The following is a 17641-nucleotide window of genomic DNA, read 5'->3' as shown; positions in this document are numbered from 1 at the left end:
CATCCGTTGCTTCTTGTCCTGCCTTCAGGGGCTTTGGAGAATAGCTTGACTGCCTCTTCTTTGGGGCAGCCCCTGAAATACTGCAAGACTGCTATCCTTCTCTTCATGAAACTAGACATACCCAATTCCAGCAACCGTTCCTTGTATGTTTTAACCTCCAGTCCCCTGATCCTCTTTGTTGCTCTTCTCTGCACTCTTTCCAGAGTCTCAACATCTTTTTTACATCGTGGCGACCAAAACTGGATGCCGTATTCCACGTGTGGCCTTACCAAGGCCTTGTAAAGTGGTACTAACACTTTAGAATAGAATTAGAATAGAATAGAGCTGGAAGGGACCTTGGAGGTCTTCTAGTCCAGCCCCTTGCTCAAACAGGAGAACCTATACCATCTCAGACAGGGTGACTGTCTAGTCCAGTGATGGCGAACCTTTTAGAGACCGAGTGCCCAAACTGCAACCCAAAACCCACTTATGTATCATCAGGTGCCAGGTGGGCGTGGCCCTTTGGGTGGGCGTGGCTGCAGTGGTAACGGCAGACTGGGCGGGATTAAAAAGTTCAATCAAGCAATTCCAACTTTGCGAGAACCTTCCCCTCCCCCCAGCGCAAGAAGTTGAAATTAATTGATTGTTTGAACCTTTTTTTTTTCTTGCACATGGCGTCGGAGGCCTAAAAAGGTTTTATAAAACCCAGCTGAAGGCCTAGGACTGGGGCGACGGTGCGCGTGCCCGCAGAGAGGGCGCTCTGCGTGCCACCTGTGGCACCCGTGCCAGAGGTTCGCCACCACAGGTCTAGTCTCTTCTTTAAAATGATCTGGATTCTGTCCCTCTGTTATTGCAGCCTAGCACTGTGCTGGCTTTTTTGGCAGTTGCCACACAGGGCTGGCTCCTATTTAAGTGATTGTCCACTAGGACTCCAAGATCCCTCTCACAGTTGCTACTATTGAGCCAGGTGCCCCCTATTGTCCCCGTTCCTCTTAGCAACAGAAATTTTGGGCTCTGTCGTGGTCCTAACTCAAGGACTACCTGTGTAGTTTCCCCCACCTATCCGTGAATGCTAATATTCATGATATTTGAGGTCAACGATAGACGTATGAAGGAAGACATGAGACAGAAAAGCCACATTCATGCCTAAATTATATTTATTTAATTTATTATGGCATAACACGCATCACAGCCATAATACGCCAGAAGACCCTGGAACAGTGGCCCTCAGTCTTGAGAACTTGAAGATATGTGGACTTCAGCTCCCAGAATTCCCCAGGCAGCGTATGTTAAAATGGGCGGATTACAACTCCCATGTTAATACAGGTAGTCCTTGACTAACAACCACTCACTTAGTGACCGTCCAAAGTTAAAAGCGGCACTTGAAAAATGCCATTTTTTCACAGTGGTGAGCGTTGTAGCATCTCCACAGTCAGGTGATCAAAATTCGGATGCTTGTCAACCGATTCATATTTACGACGGTCGCAGGATCCCGGGGTCACCGGGATCCCCTTTTGCGACCTTCTGACCAGCAAAATCAATGGGGAAGCTAGATCCCCCCTTAACAAACAATGGCGCCACCAATTTAACCACTGCCGTGATTCATTTAACAACGGCAGCAAGAAAGGGCGTAAAACGGGGCAGAATCCACTTAACAACTTAACAACTCGCTTAGCGAGAGAAGGTTCTGTGCTCAGTTGTGGTCGTAAGCCGAGGAGTACATATAGACCAAGACGCAAAACGGGACTACCCCATCAGGCTTCGGTAAGTTACCGCTCCATCTCTCCATTGTAGAGGTGATCAACCACATATCCCAGTGGGTGCTAAAGCGTTTCACTCACACACTCGAAGCAGCCGCCGAGCCGGCAAGGGGACCACCAGGTAATCCGCTTCCAGCCACAGTTTTAAAGTTTCTATTTACAGTCCTTCGAGAAAAAAAGTCACACGTTGTTCCGAACGAGGGTCGCTTCAGAAGAGCGCGAGCCGACCATGGCAGGGTGATGATCGTGGGGAGCCTTCGGCGGGGGCCGCAGGCTGCTCATTGCCGGTAGGAGAGGAATTCCACTAATTTCGTAGGGATGTGGAGGTGGGGAATTTTCTGCAGTGCTTTTTGGCCGAGAGCTTGACGTAGGCTGAGACGACAAAGCTGAGAGAGACTCAAGGGAGTGCCTGGTGGGTTGGGAGAAATCAAAAGGACATTAAACGACAATTAAATTGCAAATACACACCATCTTCTAAAGCAGCAGGGGTGTCCGACCTTGGCCACTTTTAAGAGTTGTGGACTTCAACTCCCAGAATTCCCAAGCCAGTCCTTTCTGACTTACACACATCTATATGAGTGCAATAGTGGCGAATATGTGTAGCTCAGGGGTAGGCAAGCAATTCCACCCACAGACGCATTGACCTACAAGCAGCCTATGAACCCCTCAGAATCCAAATGAACCGCACAGTCAACCAGGGGTGGCACCGACCCTGAACCATCCCGCACAATCCCCCACTACCAGCACTTCACCTCCCAAGGATCCTGACCTGACGTAACCTCCCCATCACCAGCCTCTCTCTTGTTCTGTCCCAGCCCACGTGAGTCCGTTATCCTCACAAGGAGAAACAGGCAGGAATTGCAGGAAAAACACCAAACCCCTCTTATTATTCACAGACCTGAGTCAATGTCCAAGGCAAAGAAACACAGTTCACAGAAACACAGATCCTCAACACGAACGGTTGCCCTCGGCAACCAGCACCTCCCACACCTTCCCTTTTATAATGCAGCCAAGGCGTGGCTTCCTAATGCCTTCTCCTTTGCCTTTGGAGCCGCCCCATTGCGTTCCTCTGTCCTGCTCGCTTCTCTTGCCGGCGCTCTCGTGCATCCTGGATATCTCCCAGCTGTGCTTCGTCGCTGTCCAACTCAGGCTCCCAGCACAGCTGTGTCTCAGCCTGAGCGCGAGTAGAGGGGCCAGGCTCCTCGTCCGACTGTGAGTCTCGGAGCTCCTCAGAGCCTTCCTCTGACTCTGATGTCACTCCAGGGCCCTCTTCTTCCTCATCTGAGTCCTCCGACTCAGCTCCCGGATCCACCGGCTGGCAAGGAATCACAAGATCCCTGATGACTCACACCTGACCCACCACAAGACCCTCGCTGGGCACACCCACACCGGAAGCCCTTATAACAGAACACCGACATGGACGGCACCAAAACTCCGCTGAAGATGTTACCTCGCCTTGTAACGAAACATTCGGAGGAGCTCGGCGAGCGAAGCTTCACTCTCGCGCACCTGTATGAGACAGGTAAAAGAAGGACAGACATATTCCCGGCACATTGGACTCACTTTCATAATACGCAAAACACTTTGCCGTCGAGCTGTTGCTCTGACTGTAATCGGAGGGTTTTTTCCCTCGGTTGTCCCGGGCGTAAACGTTTCCTCCAAACTCGATCAGCATCTCCGCCAAGTCAGCGTTTCGCACTTTGGCGGCGTGGTGAAGGGCCGTCTCGTGAAGTTTCGCTGCGTTCACATTGGCCCCTGCCGGTTGGAACGGAAAGAGAAAATCAAGAGATTCGCCGATTGTGTGTCATTAATTCAGCGGAGATTTTTTTTTCCATAATATTTTATTGGTTTTCCAGTTTTACATTCAGGTATTTAAAAAGCAACGATGGTGGCCGGGTTAAACAATAATTCAATAACAAAAACTTTAGTGCAAATCTCAGGTTACAACATCAGATATATCTTCTCTTTTCCCCTTAACATTTACTATCTCATATTCAAGCTAGCACATTTCTAATTATATCAACTCAAGGAAAACATCATTATTACATTCATCAATACATTTTAGTTTATGCACATTTTAATTAATCTTCGTAAAACAATCCATGTCCTGTTGTCAATTTTTACTTAATGTTTAGTTTCTCATCAATATTCCAATCAACCTTTTAATATCCATAATTTTCAAACTTTGGGTAACCAAGGCTTCCCTTATTTCACTTCATAAGAAACCGTAATATCCAAAATACACATTTTACCTTTTTAAATGTAATCTTGTTCTATTTCCTAAAAATTTTCTATTTCCCACCATATTAAATCTTCTACTTAATAATAAAATATCCCCTTTTAATAGATCAAAACCAATATGTGCGTGTGTGTGTATCTATGTATGTATGTATGTATGTATGCAGTGCTTTCTTTGTAAAAGAAAAAGGTGCCGGAACTCACACATGTCATACAACCCGTCTTGCCTACCCTACAAGGTTCCATCCAAAAAAGGTGCCGGAACTCCGTTCTGAGCGTTCTATGAGAAAAAATGCCCTGTATGTATGTGTGTATGTGTATGTGTATGTGTATATATGTATATGTGTGTGTGTGTGTGTATATATATATATATATATATATATATATATATATATATATAGAGAGAGAGAGAGAGAGAGAGAGAGAGTGTGTGTGTGTGTGTGTGTGTGTGTGTGTGTGTGTGTGTCTGGGTTAGTCAGTAAAATCAAACCTATTCCTGATAGTTAATTTTCATTTCCCTTTTAAATCTAATTTTTCAATGTTAAACAAATCAAATCCTTATTTTCCACTAATTTCCAACTATTTTGAATCTAACAACCCGAATTCCCCTTGTCTCAGCATCTCTTTTTAACCCTCTAATTGACAATATAAAGTCCCCTCTGATAATTCAAAAACCCCAATTTTCTTCAGCCTTATTCTGGCTTTCTTCCTTTGCCAACTAGGCTTCCATATCAGCGCTTTTAGATCATCAAACAGATCTCCCTCCGTTTTTATATGTATTATTTGAATCAAAGGAGACCATTTAACTGCCAGTTAAAGGAAGGGAAAGAGAAATCAAGAGATTCGCTAATTGTGTGCGTCAATTCAGCAGAGATTTTTAGCGGCCACACACAGGTAGCCCTCAAATGACAGCCATAATGGAACATGAAATTTCTGTCAGTAAACGAAGCATTTTACGACCATTTTGGCACAGGCGTTAAGGGAAGTTGCTAAACGTGTCATTACTTCTGCCACCGACCTGGCTTTTCGGAATCCGGCTGTGAAGGTTGCAAACGGCAATTATATGACCCCCCCAAGACACGGCAACTGTCATTGATTCATGCCTGTTGTCAAGAGCCCGAATGTTGATCACATGACCAGGTGGATGCTGTGACGGTCGTTAAGTGTGAAAATTCGTAAGTCTCTTTTTTCAGGGCTGTTGTAACTTTGAACGGTCACTAAACCAACAATTGTAAGTTGAGGACTATCTGTACACAGATTTTTTTCCCCCCCAAAATAATCTGTTTCCAACTGGTCCCTTGGGTCTTCCAGCTGTGATATCCTCCACCAGCCTCTTTCTCATATTTTTAAAACTATATTTTGAAGCTTTGCAGGTAGTTCTCGACTTACATCCATTCGTTTAGGGACCGATGAAAGTTACAACCCCGTGAAAAAGCGATGTACGGCCCGTTCTCGCACTTATGACCATGGCAGCAATCCATGTGGTCACGCCATTGGCCATCGTCATACATTTATGACGGTCATATCATCCGACAGTCAGGTGATTTCCCACTTGGGACCATCCCAGCCAGCTTCCGACAAGCAGAAGAACAGAGTAACAGAGCTGGAAGGGACCTTGGAGGTCATCTAGTCCATCCTGCCATTCAGGCAGGAGATCCTATACCATTCCAGACAAGTGGCTGCCCGGTTTCGTCTTAAAAACCTTCAGTGTTGGAGCACCCACAACTTCCGGAGGCGAGCTGATTAACGGTCAGTCCTAATTAAGTCGCCCCGCCGATTAATCCACTAATGAGTTGATTAAAAAATGAATCCATGGGGAAGTTCCCAAGTCGTGGTCACAAGTAACGCCTCGCTTGGGAAAAAAAATAGGTTGTAAAATCGGGGACAGGATAGCTTACTTAATGACCGCGCTGCGGAAGGACAAATTTTACAGCCCCTATTGCGGTCGTAAGTAGAGGACTACTTGTATTTAAAGAAAAGGCTTGGTGATTAGACTAATTGCTCATTTAGACTAAGGCAGGATAAACTTTTGAAGACCAGGTTTTTTGGGGGGTTTCCTGAATAAGATTGGGTTGCCTGTAATTAATCCAGCACTTCTACCCTCTGTCAATGGGGACCCCATGGCACCGCACCTGCGTTCAGCAATAACTTTGCGCAATCCAGGTGTTCTCGTGCACACGCCACGTGCAAAGGCGTTCCAAAATGGCAGTCGTGGGCCTCTAGGTTCGCGCCGACTTCGATCAGAAGACGGACGCAATCGGCACTGCCTTGGGGAAAAAAAGAGTCAGGTCAAGGAAGAACATTCATTGAGCGCTTGCGTAGATCCCCCCTCCCCGCCCCAGCTTGTGCCAAAGAGAGACGGCGAAACCTTTTTCCAAGCCACATTAAGGACGGATTCCTGGGGCTGGTGTGGTTTAACTGCCTCAAACTCTCAATGGGATTACAGATAGACCCGCTTAACCACTGCAATGATTTACGCTCAAAATTCTGGGCCCAATTGTAGTCATTAAGGGAGGACTAGCTGTTTAGAGTAGATAGATAGATAGATAGATAGATAGATAGATAGATAGATAGATAGATAGATAGATAGATAGATAGATAGATAGACAGACAGACACACACACACACAGACAGACAGACAGGCTGGCAGGTAGGCAGACATGGGCAGTGGATATATGATAGATAGATAGATAGATAGATAGATAGATAGATAGATAGATAGATAGATAGATAGATAGATAGATAGATAGATAGATAGATAGGGATTGACGGGCTGTTTATTGACGGTGCCAGACCAAGTCACAAAAATTTAAAATACAGCACACCGCTAATACATACTTATGTGGCTATGTCTAGATCTCCAAAGTCCAAACTTAACTTAAAAAGAGCCTTGGTGGAGCAGTGGGCTAACGCCTCCTTAAGTAACACCAGCTGCCTGCAATTAGTGCAGGTTCGAGTCCCACCAGGCTCAAGGTTGACTCAGCCTTCCATCCTTCCGAGGTAGGTAAAATGAGGACCCAGATTGTTGGGGGCAATTAAGCTGACTTTGTAATAATGCCACTTGGGGGGTGTATGAAAGCCCTAATAAGCAGGCATATACATAGAATGAAGGCTACTGCTAAGCTTGTAAGCCGCCCTGAGTCTTCGGAGAAGGGCGGGATATAAATGGAATTTAAATAAATAAATAAATAAATATATGATAGATAGATAGATAGATAGATAGATAGATAGATAGATAGATAGATAGATAGATAGATAGATAGATAGATAGACATGGGCAGTGGATATATGATAGATAGATAGATAGATAGATAGATAGATAGATAGATAGATAGATAGATAGATAGATAGATAGATAGATAGATAGATAGATAGATAGATAGATAGATAGATAGACAGACAGACATGGGCAGTGGATATATGATAGATAGATAGATAGATAGATAGATAGATAGATAGATAGATAGATAGATAGATAGATAGATAGATAGATAGATAGATAGATAGATAGATAGATAGACAGACAGACAGACATGGGCAGTGGATATATGATAGACAGATAGACAGACAGATAGACAGAGACAGACAGACAGACATTCAGGCAGACAAACTAAGTAGATCGATAGATGACACACAGAGAGAGAGACAATGGATGAATACACAGATGTATGTATGTATGTATGGACAGATAGGTAAGTAAATAGACAAAACCAGATAGACAGAATGGATAGAGGGATGGATAAATAGACAGATCGAAAGGGAGACAGAGAGACAGACAGAGAGATCTAGACATAGCCACATAAGTATGTATTAGCGGTGTGCTGTATTTTAAATTTTTGTGACTTGGTCTGGCACCGTCAATAAACAGCCCGTCAATCCCTAAGACTCCTGCATTTCATTGGGCCAGACCTGGAGGCGCAGGAAGGCGAATGTGGGGAGCAGGCCAGGAACCGCGGTCCGAATTGGATCTGGAATGCTCCACAGCTCTTCGTGTGGATTCTGGGCGAGCAGAAACCCACCCCAACCCCCCTAGTCTCCCAGGGCTGGCCCCAGGATCTCCGTCGACCCTGCAGAAGCCACCTTACCATTTAAGCAGGCTTCGTGGAGGGGCGACGCAATGTACAACGGTGGGTTGACCTTGGCCCCGTGGGACAGGAGGACCTTCACACAGTCAATGCTCCCCGAGGCGCAGGCGTCACAGAGCGGGGTGCTCCCGTCGATGTTCCGGGCATCCACCTGTGGCAGAAAAGGGATCAAACCCTCAACCTGGGGCCTCTGTTGACTAACCTCCCTACGAATCGGCCATTTTTAAAGAGGATTTGCACTTCGTACAGCTAGGTCCTTGGCTTACGACCCCCACTGAGCCCAAAATTCCCATTGCTAAGTGAGACGGTTGTTCAGTGGGGTTAGGCCCCATATTACGACCTTTTTTCCCCCACGACTGTTAAGCGAGTCACTGCAGTTGTTAAGTTAGCAACACGGTTGTTAAGTGAATCCCGGCTTCTCCATTGACCTTGCTTGTCGGAAGGTCGCAAAAGGGGATCATGGGACACCCTTCCCCCACCAGGACACTACGACCGTCATAAATGGGAACCATTTCACAAGCGTCTAAATTTTGATCACATGACGATGGGGAGGCTGCTGCAGTCGTAAGTGTGAAAAATGATTGTAAGTCACTTTTTTCAATGCCGGTGTAACACATGGAATTCCTTTCCCTGGCAGAGGTTTGTCTGCACGATGGCTGAAAATACAGCCTGGGATGAAAATCCAGCTATAGAGACCTTATTGGTATCTTTACAACAACAATTTCTCATGCTAGTAAGGTTATGCTTCAAATCCTACAAGCTAGACTCCAGAAGTATGTGGATCGAGAACTACCAGAAGTACAGGCAGGATTTTGAAGAGGCAGAGGAACTAGAGATCAAATTGCCAACATACGTTGGATCATGGAGAAAGCTAGAGAGTTCCAGAAAAACATCTACTTTTGCTTCATTGACTATGCTAAAGCCTTTGATTGTGTGGATCATAACAAACTGTGGCAAGTTCTTAAAGAGATGGGAGTACCAGATCATCTTATTTGTCTCTTGAGAAACCTATATGTGGGCCAAGAAGCAACAGTGAGAACTGGACACGGAACCACTGATTGGTTCAAAATTGGGAAAGGAGTCCGGCAAGGCTGCATACTGTCGCCTTGCCTATTTAACTTATATGCAGAGCACATCATGAGAAAGGCAGGGCTAGATGAATCAAAAGTTGGAATTAAAATTGCCAGAAGAAATATCAACAACCTAAGATATGCAGATGATACCACTCTAATGGCAGAAAGTGAAGAAGAACTAAAGAGCCTCTTGTTGCGGGTGAAGAAGGAGAGTGCAAAAGTTGGGTTGAAACTCAACATTAAGAAAACCAAGATCATGGCATCCGGCCCTCTCAATTCCTGGCAAATAGATGGGGAAGAAATGGAGGGAGTGACAGATTTTATTTTCCTGGGCTCCAAGATCACTGCAGACGGGGACTGTAGCCAAGAAATTCAAAGACGCTTGCTCCTCGGGAGGAAAGCCATGGCAAATCTAGACAGCACACTAAAAAGCAGAGACATCACCCTGCCAACAAAAGTGTGTATAGTCAAGGCTATGGTCTTCCCAGTTGCAATGTATGGCAGTGAAAGTTGGACCATAAGAAAGGCTGAGCGCCAAAGAATTGAGGCCTTTGAACTACGATGCTGGAGAAGACTCCTGCGAGTCCCTCGGACTGCAAGACGATCAAACCGGTCAGTCCTAGAGGAGATCAACCCTGACTGCTCTTTAGAAGGCCAGATCCTGAAGTGGAAACTCAAATACTTTGGCCACCAAATAAGAAGGAAGGACTCACTGGAGAAGAGCCTCATGCTGGGAAAGGTGGAGGGCAAGAGAAGAAGGGGACGACAGAGAAGGAGGTGGCTGGATGGAGTCACTGAAGCAGGAGGCGTGAGCTTAAATGGACTCCAGAAGATGGTAGAGGACAGGAAGGCCTGGAGGAACGTTGTCCATAGGGTCGCGATGGGTCGGACACGACTTTGCAGCTAACAACAACAACAACAACCTTCTAAAGTGGCATCATCTGAGATTATTATTATTATTATGGGTTGTTGCATAGTCATCCAGATGTTCAGACCTGTCGAGCATTTTTATCCACCTATATGGACTAGTCTTCCCAAGAACCTGGGATAGCCAGACATCGTTGTATGATGGGATTAGAGCATGCCACAGTCCACAGTGTGTGCGTGCAGGCGTGCATCCCCACTTGCAAATGGTGCTGCGCGTGTGCCCACTACTCACACAGAACCAGGCCCACTCATCCTCCAGCCCGGCCGGCCGATCCACAAAGCTGGAAAGGTTGGGGAAATCTAGGTTAGAGGTCTCATTGCAGAATGGAAGCTGTCCGGAGTAAAGCTGCCTTTTGCAATTGACTGATAGTTGAAATTGTCAATTCCAATGGTGTTACATCATCATCATCATCATTATTATGAATCACACAGTTAGCCAGATGTTCAGATTGGGTGTAGCATTTTTCTCTACCTATTGAGTCCCTAGCAAAGACTTGGGATAGGCAGATGTGGAAGATGGGTGGTTGTTTATTATTATTATTATTATTATTATTATTATTATTATTAGTAGTAGTAGTAGTAGTAGTAGTATTGTTATATTTTATTTCATTTATTATTATATATTATTATTATTATTATTATTATTATTATTATTATTATTGTTGTTGTTGTTGTTGTTAAAATTATTAATCACACAGTCAGCCAGATGTTCAGATTGGGTGTAGCATTTTTCTCTACCTATTGAGTCCCTAGCAAGGATCTGGGATAAGGAGATTTGGATGTTTGATGGGTGGTATTATTATTATTATTAATCATCATCATCATCAACATCACACAGTCAGCCAGATATTCAGACTGGATGTAGCATTTTTCTCTACCTATTCAGAAGGCAATGAGATTAGGCTTCTATCCTAGGAGGATCCACATCTAACTGGCCATCTGGGGCAAATCTGAAATCTGCAGCCCAAATCCCAGGAAACTTGGTGCAAAATAAACATTTGCTGGCATTCTTCCCCAGACGTTTTAGTCTGCTGCCTTCTGCAACCCGGCGCCCTCCCGTTGCACCTGGGCTCCTGCGGCCAGGAGGATCTCCACACACCGCGTCTGGCCACGCAGGCTGGCTTCGTGCAGGGGCGTGATCGAGTCGTAGGTGACCAGGTTGACACAGGCGCCGTTCTGGATCAGTTCTTGGAGCTGGCAGATCTCCCCGCTTCGGGCGGCTTCGTGAACCGGGGTCCTCTCGGCCCAAAATGCTACAGGAAGACGGAAGACGGATGGGGGTTAAAACAGTCCCTGTCCAGAATGGGGGGGCGGGGAAAAAAACCAGCCCAACCAAACCAGTACAGGCAGTCCCTGATTGAGGACAACCGGGACCAGAATTTCCATTGTTTAATCCTAGAGGTTGTTAAGTGACGACCTTTCTTACCGTGCTCGTTAAGAGAATCACTGGGGTCGTTAAGTGAATCATGCAGTCGTTAAACAAATCTGGCTTTCCCCATTGACTTTAGTTGTTGAATGCCAGTTGGTGACCACAGGGGTGCTGTGTTAGTCGTGGGGAGGAGGGGGAGGAGGAGGAAGATGACTGTGGAGTCCTTGGTGCTCTCTGAGCTGGGTGGTTTTCTTGCAGACTTTTCATGACCCAACTAGGTAACATCATCAGTTATAGAAGGGAGTGAGGTTTGTGGAGAGGAGGAGGAGGAGGAGGAGGAGGAGGAGGAGGAGGAGGAGGAGGAGGAGGAGGAGGAGGAGGAAGATGACTGTGGGGCCCTTGGTGCTCTCTGAGCTGGGTCGCTTTCTTGCAGACTTTTCATGACCCAACTAGGGAACATCATCAGTTATAGAAAGGAGTGGGGTTTGTGGAGAGGAGGAGGAGGAGGAGGAGGAGGAGGAGGAGGAGGAAGATGACTGTGGGGTCCTCCTTGGTGCTCTCTGAGCTTGGTGGTTTCCTTGCAGACTTTTCATGACCCAACTAGGGAACATCATCAGTGCTAGAAGGGAGTGGGCTGGGGGGGGGAGGAGGAGGAGGAGGAGGAAGATGACTGTGGGGTCCTCCTTGGTGCTCTCTGAGCTTGGTGGCTTTCTTGGAGACGTTTCATGACCCAACTAGGGAACATCATCAGTGCTAGAAGGTGTGGGGGGGTGTTGTGAGGAGGAGGAGGAAGAGGACTGTGGGGTCCTTGGTGCTCTCTGAGTTTGGTTGATTTCCTTGCAGACTTTTCATGACCCAACTAGGGAACATCATCAGTAATAGAAGTGGGGGGGGGTTTGCGGAGAGCAGGAGGAGGAGGACTGCGGGGGTCCTTGATGCTCTCTGACCTTGGTGGTTTTCTTGCAGACGTTTCATCACCCAACTAGGGAACAACATCAGCTCTGGCTGCTTTACGTGAATACTCCCAAACATTTGCAACAATCATCAGAATAAGTGAATTCTCTCCCCCGACCTCCCCCCACCGCCATTGCTAAGATTTCAAGGTACAGCAAAAGGGGCGGGGGTCTCTTCCCTTTGCAAAGACCCTCCGTTTCCCACTCCCCACCACAGCGTCATTTTTTTCTGTCCGGGAGCTGAGCAGGGCGCATTCCCAACCCCCGCGGGATTCGAGACCGTCGTTGGGCCCCTCAAAATCACCCTTCACGCCCCCTCCCACCCCCCAAAAAAGCGTCACGGTCCCTCCTGCAGTGTATGCCAAGAAAGACTCCCAAGAAACCTACAGCCGTCTTTGTTTTTCTTTTTGCAACCCGGATCGACCTGGGAAAGGGGAAGCCAAGTTGGCAAGCGGAGGATCCTCGCTCTCCAGATTCCCGGGCGCGGATCCTGCCAAGCCGGCCGGGAACTTCCCCGGCTCAGCTTTCCAAGAACCGCAACGCGTGACCCGCCAGGCTCTTTCCAGGACAGGAGCGGATAAACAACGGCCCGGCCCCGGCCGAGACGCGTCACCCCCATGCGTTCACACAACACGCTAAACTCGGGAGCGGGAACTTAGAGTTTTGGGGGAGAGGGGGGGCTTTGGTTTTGCCGGGGTGGGGCTGTGGTGTGGTGTGGAAGCGTTGGAGTTAAAGCCAGCCCAGCTGGCGATCTATGGATCGCAATCCCCCTGGGGACCCCCCCACCCCTCAAAGCAATCTGGCCTGGTTTGATGGGTTTGGGGTTGGGGTTTAAATATGGTTTTAATTATGAGTCCTTCGGGAGAAGGGCGGTATAAAAATTAATGAAAGAAAGAAAGAAAGAAAGAAAGAAAGAAAGAAAGAAAGAAAGAAAGAAAGAAAGAAAGAAAGAAAGAAAGAAAGAAAGAAAGAAAGAAAGAAAGAAAGAAAGAAAGAAAGAAAGAAAGAAAGAAAGAAAGAAAGAAAGAGGGAGGGAGGGAGGGAGGGAGGGAGGGAGGAAGGAAGGAAGGAAGGAAGGAAGGAAGGAAGGAAGGAAGGAAGGAAGGAAGGAAGGAAAGAAAGAAAGAAAGAAAGAAAGAAAGAAAGAAAGAAAGAAAGAAAGAAAGAAAGAAAGGGTTAGTTAGTAACCAGGACTAGCCGGTTGTGGAAACGCAGCTTGAATGCCGGGTCAAGAGCGGAGGAGGCGTATATACGCTTTTCTCCCCTTCCCCCTTTAAATTTGCACAGTAATAGAGCAAGGGCATCGTTGCGCCGGGCTTTCCCCAAAGATCGGGAGCCCCACTCAGGTCTAGCAGCATGAAAAGGCTGAGTCCCGGGAGCAGAGGCGATTCCTGCGGGGAGAGGGACGTCCCCTCCCCACCTTTTCGGCTTGCAAGGCGTCCTCCCCCCCCACCTCACCAACTCACCGATCTCTCCCAGCAAAGAGCCACCGGCGGTCACCGGCTCCATGACTCCGTAAACGCGGACTACAAGCCCCAGCGGTCTCCGAGCCTGGCCAGGGAGTCAGGAATCCCGGGACGCCCCAAGCGCTGCTCGCAAGGGCTGCCGGGAGTTGTGGTTCTCCGGCCTCGCTTCCTGCTCGTTGGCTCTGATGCTGATGCTTGCAGATGTTTTCCCCTCCTTTGCAACCTTCCGTCCCCACGTCCCTTTCTCGACACGCGGGATTTTGCAGCTCGGTGCTTGAATTCATGGCATCACAATTGGCTGGAGGGAGGGGTTTACTTCCAGACGCCCCCCACCCACCGTCACCCCAAACTCTGAAAAACATCACGTGTCGCCCTGAGCATCCCAATCAAGACACCCCCAAAAATGGCCTTTTATGCTTTCTTAGACTTCTGATAAGACCCCTCTGCCTTTTTTTCAGGGGGGGGGTTCACACCTGGCCCGATCTGTAATGGGTGCTGGTGGGCTTTGATTTCTCCTTTATGTATTTATTTGCAATATTTATTTATTTCTACAATGTATTTTTATTTATTGGCAACGTTGATTTATTCATCGGTTAAGATGCCCGTATGTATCTGTGAAATTTATTTATTGGCAAAATTGACTTGATTCATTTGCAGAAGGTACGAATAAGCACATTTGACAAATAAATATTACCAATAAATACATTTCAAAGAAATAAGTGCATAAATTTGCCGAATAAATCAATGTTGCGAATAAACGCCTTGTACGAATAAATAAATATCACCAATAAAATACATTTATGCACAAAGAAATGCATACAGGATGCAAACACACCAATTTTGCGAATAAATAAAAAAATACATTTTACAAACAAAGGTAACGAAGGCGTGCGCTGCACAAGTTTCGTAGATAAACTTTACAAATGTAGTCCACCAACAAACTTAAGCAAATAAAGAAAACACATTTCACAAGTAGGTAAATGTTACCAATAAAACACATTTCACAAATAAATAAATAATTAAAGGCCTGTTGGCTTTGTTGCATCGTTTATGACACCCGAAATTTAGCAATTTTTTTTTAAAAATAAAAACTCCCGTGAGATTAAAAGGATCACAAAGCAATTTGTGACACAATGTAAGATGTCATAAACAATTTCCTCTGCTCAACTCGATCAAGCCCTGGAGGTTTGGCTGCTATCTGCCAAATTATCTCTCTGAATTTGAAGCTCTGCCTTTGTCTCGGATGGATGGAGTAATCTGGTAAGCAAATAACTCTGAAACCAGGGCGGTCATTGGTTGTCTAATTAAAAATAAAAGGGAAAAAGTGGATTTGGGGGGTGGCGGGGTGGGGGAAACTATATTCAGTAAGAATTAGACATTTGCAGGCGCCAAATAGGAATTTTTGTTAAGTGAAATTTGGCCCCGGTTTACGAATTCTCTTGCCACAGCTGTTAAGCGAAGCACTGCGGTTGTTAACTTAGTAACACGGTTGTTAAATGAATCCGGCTTCCCCATGGACTTTGCCTGACAGGAGGTCACAAAAGGGGATCGCGTCACACACACACACACACACACACACACACACCCCGGGACGCTGTGGCCGTCATAAATACGACACACACCCCGGGACGCTGCGGCCGTCATAAATACGAGACAGTTGCCAAGCGTCTGAATTTTGATCATGTGACCCTGGGGATGCCGCAACGGTTATATAAGGGTGCGAAACCAACACAAGTCATTTTTTTTCCAGATGTCAATTCGGATGGTCACTAAACAAAGCCTTGTACATCAAAAACTGCTAAGCTTGTAAGCCACCCTGAGTCTTCGGAGAAGGGTGGGATATAAATGGAATTAAAATAAATTTTAAAAAAAACACCTGTATATATTTCCAGTTCCTCTTAGAATCCTGGGATTTCCTAGTGGTCTCCCATCCGTACTTATTATGTTTTTCCCTACTTACTTTTTTTTTTTTGTTTTCATTAGCTAAGATCTGTTACGTGGTGCCTGGGGTGTGTGTGTGTGTGTGTGTGTGTGTGTCCTGGCTGTCAGAACTTCAAATCTGAGGCATAAATCTCTTTTTTGGGGTGGGGTCTGTTGAAACCTTGGTCCCTAAGCAACTCGTCGTAAGTCGAGGAGCACCTCCGCTAAGAATCCGAGGTGTGTTTATAAAAGCACTCAGCTAGCAAAACGGAGGAAAGGCTTGGAGGAACTCAATAGGAAAGTAAAAGTAAAAGTAAAGAAATGGGAAAAAAAAATCAAGCTTAATGAGAAAACCAGAAGAAACCCGCAGCCAGGACAACGTTCGCTCTCACACATTTTTCTGTGGGAGAAAAACGGTCTGAAGTTTTTATTTCTTTATTTCCGGGAAGTGGGGAGGGAGGCAAGAACAGGTGAAGAAGAAAAAGGAAAAAAAAAAGAAGAAGAAGAGAAGGGAATGCCTGGAAAAATAAAAGGAGGATCGTTGAAAGGGAAAGGAAGGGAAATCGGGCAGGAATTTAACAAAATAAAAATGAACGTTTGGGGGCCCTGCAAACCAAAGATCAGAATATTCGGTGTGGTTGATGAAAAAAGAGTGTGTGGGGGGGGGGAACAGCAGCCAAGGAAGAAAAACAGCCTCAGTGACAGGGATTTTGCTGGAAAAGCTCAAGCAGGGGTGCTCTCTGGGTTTGGTGGTCCCCTTGCAGACGTTTCGTGACCCAACTAGGGAACATCATCAGTGCTGGATGGGAGAGGGATTGTATGAAGCAGAAAGCAAACAAGCGACGGAGCACCGCGAGGCAACCTGTTCCATCTCTCTCTCTCTCTCTCTCTCTCTCTCTCTTATCTCTCTCTACCTGTCATATATATCTTATCTAATCTGTCTCATAGAATCATAGCCAAGTAGAGATCTAGGGCTGGAAGGGACCATGGAGGTGTCTGACTGTCCAATCGCTTCTTGAAAGCTTCCAATGGTGGAGCACTCCCAACTTCTGGAGGTCTTCCTCCGTTCCTTCCCTCCCTCCCCCCTCCCTCCCCTCTCATCTATTTATAATCTATGTATGTATTTATGTATCCATCCATCTATCCACCTGCCAACCTACCACACCCACATTGATCTGATCTATGAATCTATCCACTCATCCATGCATCCATCTATTCATCCATTATCTATCTATCCACCTGCCTACCTATCCACCCACACTCTTCCATCTATCTGTTCACTAATCCATCCATCCATTCCTCCCCCACGTGCTCATCCATCCATTATCCATCCATCCATCCATCCATCCTATATATCTTAAATATCTAATAGAATCATAGAGACCCAGGGCTGGAAGGGACCTTGGAGATCATCTATGCCAACCCCGCCTTGCTCAAGCAGGAGCCCCTGTATCATTTCAAACAAATGGCTGCCCAATCTCTCCTACGAACCTCCAGTGACGGAGCGCTTACAACCCACAACTCTCTCTCTCTCTCTCCCCCCAAGCCCCGGGAGCGTGCAGGGCGCCCCTCCACTACTCTAAAGAAAGCAAGGGAGGGAGGGAGGGAGGAAGGAAGGAAAGAAGGAAGGAAAAGAAAGAAAGAAAGAAAGAAAGAAAGAAAGGGAGGGAGGGAGAGGGGAGGAAGGAAGGAAGGGAAAGAGAAAGAGAAAGAGAGAAAGAAAGAGGGAGGAAGAAAGGAAGAAGGAAGGGAAAGAAAGAGAGGGAAGGAGGAAGGAAGGAAAAAAGGAAGGAAAGAAGGAAGGAAAAGAAAGAAAGAAAGAAAGAAAGAAAGAAAGAAAGAAAGAAAGAAAGAAAGAAAGAAAGAAAGAG

General features: G+C 46.3%; 1 protein-coding gene across 1 annotated transcript; it reads right to left on the bottom strand.

Moving 5' to 3' along the window:
- Positions 1 to 1111: 1111 nt before the first annotated feature.
- ASB13 (ankyrin repeat and SOCS box containing 13) lies at positions 1112 to 14013 on the bottom strand. Its single transcript, XM_081330248.1, has 6 exons — positions 13851 to 14013; positions 11128 to 11315; positions 8063 to 8213; positions 6110 to 6244; positions 3303 to 3494; positions 1112 to 2148 (listed from the first exon to the last, which is right to left on the bottom strand). Exons 1-6 carry the CDS (start codon positions 13891 to 13893, stop codon positions 2018 to 2020), a joined length of 840 nt encoding a protein of 279 aa, XP_081186374.1. The 5' UTR covers positions 13894 to 14013; the 3' UTR covers positions 1112 to 2017.
- Positions 14014 to 17641: the final 3628 nt, after the last annotated feature.

This window comes from Vipera berus (assembly GCF_964194415.1).
Source record: "Vipera berus genome assembly, chromosome: 6".
Classification (NCBI taxonomy): domain Eukaryota; kingdom Metazoa; phylum Chordata; class Lepidosauria; order Squamata; family Viperidae; genus Vipera; species Vipera berus.
This window is presented reverse-complemented; position numbering and strand designations above follow the sequence as displayed.